The sequence below is a fragment of the Metopolophium dirhodum genome, chromosome 7 (genome assembly GCF_019925205.1).
Source record: "Metopolophium dirhodum isolate CAU chromosome 7, ASM1992520v1, whole genome shotgun sequence".
Classification (NCBI taxonomy): Eukaryota; Metazoa; Arthropoda; class Insecta; order Hemiptera; family Aphididae; genus Metopolophium; species Metopolophium dirhodum.
The window spans coordinates 2,323,270-2,331,090 of NC_083566.1; the positions used below are offsets into that span (position 1 = coordinate 2,323,270).

At 32.9% G+C, this 7,821-nt stretch overlaps 1 protein-coding gene across 3 annotated transcripts; it reads right to left on the bottom strand.

The window, feature by feature from the left end:
* Positions 1 to 895: 895 nt before the first annotated feature.
* Positions 896 to 5,099, bottom strand: LOC132949584 (oocyte zinc finger protein XlCOF26-like). 3 transcript variants are annotated; one of them, XM_061020557.1, is made up of 8 exons: positions 4,641 to 5,091; positions 3,936 to 4,139; positions 2,862 to 3,028; positions 2,698 to 2,789; positions 2,420 to 2,625; positions 2,127 to 2,293; positions 1,552 to 1,812; positions 896 to 1,479 (listed from the first exon to the last, which is right to left on the bottom strand). In XM_061020557.1, exons 3-8 carry the CDS (start codon positions 2,930 to 2,932, stop codon positions 1,461 to 1,463), a joined length of 816 nt encoding a protein of 271 aa, XP_060876540.1. In that variant the 5' UTR covers positions 2,933 to 3,028; positions 3,936 to 4,139; positions 4,641 to 5,091; the 3' UTR covers positions 896 to 1,460. The 3 variants fall into 3 exon arrangements, with proteins under 3 accessions (XP_060876540.1, XP_060876539.1, XP_060876538.1); XM_061020556.1 differs by lacking the exon at positions 3,936 to 4,139 and having other exon boundaries at positions 4,641 to 5,093; XM_061020555.1 differs by lacking the exon at positions 3,936 to 4,139 and having other exon boundaries at positions 2,698 to 3,028; positions 4,641 to 5,099.
* Between the last annotated feature and the right edge of the window lie 2,722 nt (positions 5,100 to 7,821).

The following is a 7,821-nucleotide window of genomic DNA, read 5'->3' on the forward strand; positions in this document are numbered from 1 at the left end:
ATTATATTCTATACAAGTAACTGACCATTTTTTAATAGTTTGAATAGGTCCACTTTATTGTAGCTAGTAAAGTAACAATGAAATAATTATTTTCCGTTACTTGTTTTAAAACTTCATTGCGCTCATTCATACTACAGAAATTGCATTAGAATAGAACAAAAGTGGGCTAAATAAGTTATATGTAATAGCATAGGCTCTCACTAAAGGCGGTATCGAGTACTTTTGCATAACCTAATACATTTTGTTGGTTAGGAAAGGTATTCTTTTGTTACACTTAAAAAATACTTGAATTTTCAAAATGTATTAGTTATATTGTACAGGTCTTATAAAATCATTGCTTGAATTAAATATTCAGGTACACATACATATTTTTTTCCCACTTCAAGCTGATGAAAATAATTTTTTTTATATTTATCATATTTTGTGATTTATAGCATAGAATTTCATCTATTTTGTGTTTGTAGCATGAAGTAAAAATATGGTCTCAAAACAATTTTTGATTTTTGATGATATTGGTATATTGTATTCAATTTACTCATTTTAAGACCACTTTGTCAATTAATGCATTATATTATTTTATGCTCGAGGGTCATGGAAGCTCTGCACTTGTCATCTACATACATATGACTCCTTTTTATCGGGATGTAGTATATAAATAAAATATTAGCAGTTTTTATACACTTCAGATTTAGAACTGTACTGCACTTTGACCAGTTTTTGTTGTCAGTAGTCGGGTAACGTCTTTTTATCATCCCACCAAGTCTACAATCTGTATGTTTGCTGTGAAGTCAAGCCGATAGAAAATAGATATTGCCCCCACACACACGTTTCTCATACCAAATAGAGTACAATATATTATATAAAAAGAAAATTTATAGGTTGAAAAAAGATAAAGTTTACATTAAATGTAGAAATTATATTGATAGCATAAAGTAAAATAATAATATATCAAATGTAAACAACATTAGAATAGTATAAATATCACCAATGGAGAAAACTATGCATTGAGAATTTTAGAAGTACAAAGATACATTCACTTACAAATTTCAAATTACAAAACTGTAAGATCACAAACCACATTTCACTTTTGGTGGTATCATACATTCATACGTTAGAAGATAAAGACTAACATCAATCTTAAAGAATCTAAATGGTAAACCAGTAACTACTGATGGTTGAGGTAAGGTTATATTACATTATATAATATAATTTAGAATAAAATAATGAGGGTTGGAATATAAAAATTATTTTTATATTTATTTTGTACCTAAGTTGCGTCAAACATAATAATTAATAAGGGCAATGAAAGGAAAAAGAACAACACTGTGTCATAAAAACGTTAACAAATGCATAGAAAATTATCGATCTTGATGTTTTGAATTGGTAGATTATTAACAATAAACTCAGGTCTGCCGTGGATGAAGTAATGACTGGATGTTTACAAAAATCATATTTTTGTGTTACTTTCCATTAATAAATCTGAAAACAAAATAAATAATTATTTTTACATGTCCAGCATCTTTAGTGATGGTTGTCGCAGGGAATACTGACTTATGGTAAGAAAAATTGCTCTGGGAGTGAATTTTGCGCACATGTTTGGTCAAGTTGCTCTGGCTATTGGATGAATGGTTGCAGAATGGACAACAATAAGGCTTGTAACGAGAGTGTATGACTGTATGTCTCTTGAGCAGAGTCAGTGTTTTAAATGATTTGTCACAAATTTGACATGGGTGTACAGGTTCATTGTGTACAGTATTTTGGTGCGTTATCAACCGGCTCTTGATAGCAAACATTGAACCACATTCTTCACACCTTCAGTAAAAAGACATTACATTAGAAATAAAATTGAATTATTGAATAAATGTACAATTAAAGACTTGTAAATAAATTTCTAAAAAAAAACTCAATATGAAACATGTAATAAAACAATTTTTAACATATTTTGAGGTCTTGGTTGGGACTTGTTAAGATTAGACAAGTGTAAAATTAAATATTTGAGTCATTGATTGTGCATAGTGGTATCTTATAAAACAACGTAAGAGGACACTATACCTGTATGGGTTGTCTCCGTCTTTTAAGCATAACAAATTTGCGTTCATAGATAAGTTGATCATTGAAATACTCACATGTATGATTTAACTTTGTCGTGAGTGTATGAATGTACATTCATATCATGTTTTGAAGCACTCACATGATAACAAACAGAGCAGACAAATTTTGCTCCTGTGTGATCACAGTGTTTCAATTTTTTGTGACGTTTCAATGAATCATACAAAAATGTTGTGTAAGTGCACTATAATGCAAACAAACAGATAAAATATTTATTAATAATAGATTTGATATTTTAGCTGATAGGTTTATTTACAAATGGTAATATATTTAAATATGAAAAGTAAAAGTTAAATGGTTGATACATTACCAATGTACACGAATATTGTTGTTTTTTAGTGTGACTAGCATTTACATGCCGCTCTAAGTTGTATTTATCAAAAAATTTTCGCTCACAATAACTACAGCAATAATCGCACACCCCCATGTGACGTTTTAGATGTTTTTTTAAATCAGATTTTCTAGGTGTTTGGTACTTGCAGTCTGCACATTTGTAGACATTTTGTCTTTTTACGGCTATATAAAATTAATAAAATATAAGAAGATTAGAAGTTTAGATAAAGTACAATATGATGTAAATTGTCTTACAAGGTGATTTATTTTCACTACATAACGCTTTAAAGTTATCAAACGCCTTGCAATTTGTTTTTCTTTTAGTAAATTCTGATTCTTTGAAGTTTCTAAAAAATAAATAAAAAAATAACAAGGACAAACAGAGTACATGATAGATCATAATAAATATACTTGCATACGTTTTAGTTAAGTTGTTCTCGGACTGAATCACTTCTTGAATGTTAGTTTCGCTGTCATTGATTTTACACATAAATTCCTGCAGTACTTCATAAATTTTTTCAAGTGTTGATTTTTTCAATAAGGCTGTTGTTTGAACACATAAGATATTTTCAAAAGTCTGTTTACACTAAAATTTAAAATAGCCAAAATTATTATAAAAGATATGCAAAGTTTCAAGTATTCAATAATATATATTTTCGGATTAAGGACACAATCACAGAATAAATATTTTTTAATTATTCTGCGACACAATGTTATTGTTAACAATATAATGTCATATACTTGCAAAGTAATAAAGTGATGACCTAATAACAATGGTTATAATGTAGGTAACAAATTGTGAACTGTATTTCTGTATATACCTGTCATTTTTTTATGTGTTAGGAATCTGTAATTTGGATTCTATACTGACCATTTCATATCACCACTATCCACAAAATCAATCATTGACAAAATCTCTTTCACTTTTAAAATAAACAGTTAATATGTACTAGTGTAATTCAAGATGTAGCGCAGGCATTGAGAAAAGTCTGATACCAAGGCCTATGTTTTAAACAAAAATACTTTTCTGCACGTTCAGGTTTAGCCTTATCTGATCCAAGTTGGTATTCCTCAAAGAGCTGTTGCATCCTCATTGTTATTCAATTTATTTACCTGTAATCATTTAACCATTCTCTATAGTCTATATTACAAGTAGTCGAAAATTGATCCTGAAATGGCCTCAAACATGATACAAAGACATTTAAACCTCCTGTCAATATGGTATAAAGACTAGGTATTAAAGTAAATTAATCAAAATCTTTTCACTGCACATTCACGCCGAGACCAATTATACTAACGTCACACTGAATGATCTACCTCTTTTTACTGCACAAAATGTTTGTTACTAAGACCTGCATTTAGATCGTAGATGACATAGACAACTTACATCCATACTAAATCTCTTTTAAATAACAACTCTCCACAATTATGACCATCTCTGCTCCAATTTCCATAATCATTACAATCCACTTATTTTCTAACTCTGTTCTTACCTTCACAGATGACCGAATTAGAATTGGTGTTGCCTATTTGAATAAAATATATACCATACGTCCATATCATAAAGTTCCATTCATAGATAAATTCTTCACGATTCACCAATTAAACCCATCACTTTTGCTGATTGTAAAAATTTAACTTGCAGATAGTGAAATAGATTTATAATAAACAAAAAAAAAATATTTTTTTTCTTTCCACTGTAAAATATATTCATTAAATCATGAAATAAGTAATGGGTATTATAAAACATTTAAACCATTAAAATTTGAATAGTTGGGGACTTGGTGTGATCCTTTTTCCTGTTAGGTTTGAATAATAATAGTGAAAAAAAAATCCCTAGGTAGGATTAAAACTGAATATAAGCAATACAAATACTTGTTTAAGCATAGGTAATAAAATACAATAGATCATAAATCGACAAAACAAACAACATAATATGAAGTAATATCATTGATTATACATAGTATGAATAATCAATGGTAATATACAAATATACAAATAAAATACTCGTATGACAATAATGGTACCTAATCAATTAGTTATTACTTATTACATTAATTAAACAAAATGTGTTTGTTTTTAAAAATAATTATTTAAATATAATTGTTTTCTTGTAAAGTTTGAAAATATTATTAGCCATAAGAAACACAAAATGTACAGGATCTGAAAAAATGCAATAACAAACAATTGATATTTACTTGTAACACCGAATCTTCTAACACTTGCGAATCGTAACTATCATCACCGTACTTAGCCATTTGGGTGATCGTTATTTGAAATATTTTTTTTTATTCGCTACCTACACCAGGAATACCCAATAAAAATGAGATCAAAATGCCGGTGGCGTGAGCATGGTGTCGTTTTTTAGTAAAATTAGTCTTCACGAATTTTTTTACCACAAAACAAAACGAAAAAAACTATGCCCATGCGAGACTGTACAAACCAGTTGAACAGCAGGTATTTAACCGGACAGAAAACTAGATAGAATAAAAAAAACGACTTTCATAAAAAAAAATTAAGTCATTGTTCGTTTTTTTTTTTTTTTTATTGGGGGGAAGGGGGTCACATATAATATAATATAGATACCTATGATGATAATAATATTATATATTTACATATATAAGTATTAACGTGCATTTAATGATGCATTTCCAGCACGAGTTCACTGGCTTGTTATCTCGTCTGCAACAACAGTTATTTGATAACTGCAGTGTACTGCACGCATTATCAGCAAACAGGTATATATTATTATCATAGAACAATAATTTTAATATCAAAGTACCAAGATGCAATGTACAAATCAAGGTGGTTTTATAATATCATATATGAAAAATAATTTAAAATTTAAAAATTTAAAAATGTATATATGAATTCACCTTTGTACTAATAATTTCTTCGTTACCCGATGGCCGTTGGGGCCAGCCCGGGTACAGTTCTAAGAGTTTTTTTTTTTTTTTTATTATTTTTATGAGAAATATACAATCTGTACCCTGAGGCACAATAAGAATATGGGCTAAATTACGTGACGTTAAAGAGTTGTTGACTTCCTATTGACTTGACTAGAGTTCACAGAGTAATATAATTATATGTCATAAGTTACTCTATTGTACAGTTCATGACTAAATGGACAAACGTGATAAGTAAATCCATCAATCCCCATCCTGTGCCAATGTTCTGCCTCTCGTATTCCAATCTCTGCTAAGCTCTTTTCAACTTTGTCCATACTCCATCCACCTTTGTTTTGGCGTGTCTAGTGGTTTTTTTTCCGTACGGAGTGGGGCATGACTAAATTTCCATGGTAAATCTCAAGATCCCTGTTTGAGCACCTTCCCGTATTGGACCTACCGGTTCCCATTATGAATCTAAATCACCCAGGGAACCACTCAAGCACCCACAAATTTCATAAAAATCGGTCCAGCTGTTTTGGAATGTATAGAGGACTTACAAATTACAGACAAACGTTTATTTATATATATATAGATATTATTGTTATTATATTTTACCACCCAATCAATTTTTCCAGAACAAATTATACCTAAAGTAAAACCTTCCCCGTGTCACAGTCGATCTATTAGCGAAAACCGTATTAAAATCCGTAGAATACTTATCGAGATATGCACCCACCCATGCAGGTAAATACAAAAAAAGGGGTAGATTGATTTCAGTATATTATTTTATTGAGATTTAATACGTGACAAAAAAATGTGTTAGTTAATGTTATTTATGGGGCCCACACTCTCTGCACGTGAACATTATCATGCGTTCAGTGGGCCAATTATTATCTCGAAATTAATAAAATCGTATTCTTTAAATTTTAATCTCGAAAAACAAGAAACGACATTTTATTGTGTAAACTGCATGGTTTTATTACTTCGTAATTCAACGAAAAATTATTAAACAATTAATGTTGAATGAATGAGTGATTTACTATTTCGATAATAACCATGCGGAAAAAATGAAATACAATACAACTAAAGTTAAATAAATATAATTATTTTCAACGAAAAAATAGGTATCAGACAAGACGAGCGACGAGGCGTTACGTGATGGCGAGTGGGTTGTAATATGCAGACAACGATGGCCACTGGTCACCTCTCACGGCCAGTCCGGCGGGGCGGACGAGAGTCGTGGGCGCGTTTGCCCTGGACGCGAAGACGACCATAGCCACGGCCACGACGGCTGCGGGAGCGACTACGCGACAGTCGGCTAGTGCACCGCGAAGTCGTGCACTTGACGGCACTGCAGGCGCTGAAGACGACTGTTGTGCCGGCGACCAATGCTCGGAGTGAGCGACGAAGACTACAATATAGGATGGCAAGATCAGACAGCTGGGCGAAAAGTGGAGAGAATCGGCGGACGGCATCGCAACGCGCCGCTGTCCTGATGCTCTCCGTAGTTTTCGCCCTAGCTTACCGACGTGTCTGCCGCGGCCGGTGACCGCGCCGTGGATTCACGTACCGCCGAACTCTGAAACGTTTCGTTTCCTCGTGCCCGGCGCTGCTGACGTCCGTGTTCCTATAACCACTCCGTAATTATAATTTATAGCCATTCGTCACTCTGCACCCGCCGTGAGTTCTGCGGTCTCCGTCGCCGCCGTCACGAGTCGTCTTCGTGCATCACTGCAGGTACCGCTAACCTCCGTCGTTCCGTTTAGTTTACTTATCTATGGTCGTTTCGTCGTCGTCGCTTTCGGACCGAAGCAGCCGGTGGCCGGAGAACGTGTATCGGCGGGGACGTGGGGTTTAGTAAGTTCCCACACGAAACATAAAAGGTAAGAGGGCAGTGGCGCACACTCAAAAATAAATAGGGGTAGCAATTTGAATCGGTTACCTCTATATTGGTAAAAAGGCTAATTGGCCATAGCCTATATAATAATTATTCAATAGTCATAAACTCGTAAGCGCAGAATGGTGGGGACTAAGGGGGCTTAGCCCCGCATAAGTATATTAAGCCCCCCGGAAATCTGTTTAGCCCCTGTGTAAAAGTTTACATTGTTTTATATACATCCACATTACCTATGTGAGAACTGGAAAAAATTTCAATTATTAAAAACATGGCTTAGAAATGCTATGACTAACGATAGATTACAAATCTATCGTTACTTCATATTGAAAGGGACTTAGCTAATATTATTAATTCTGAAGATATTCTTAATATATTTGCCCAAACAAGCAGGCGTTTAAACCACGTAAAGTAAAACACCCCCACGGGTCTGTGTGCCATAAATTATTCCAGCACACCACCTTAAGTTCACACCCAATGTGCACATAATATGGGTTTATCATTGATCATAATATATTTTAACTTCATTATTTTCTATTCTATTAACAGCGATCTCTATACGTCCATACGTGATACATCGATCCGGCTCCGAATCCG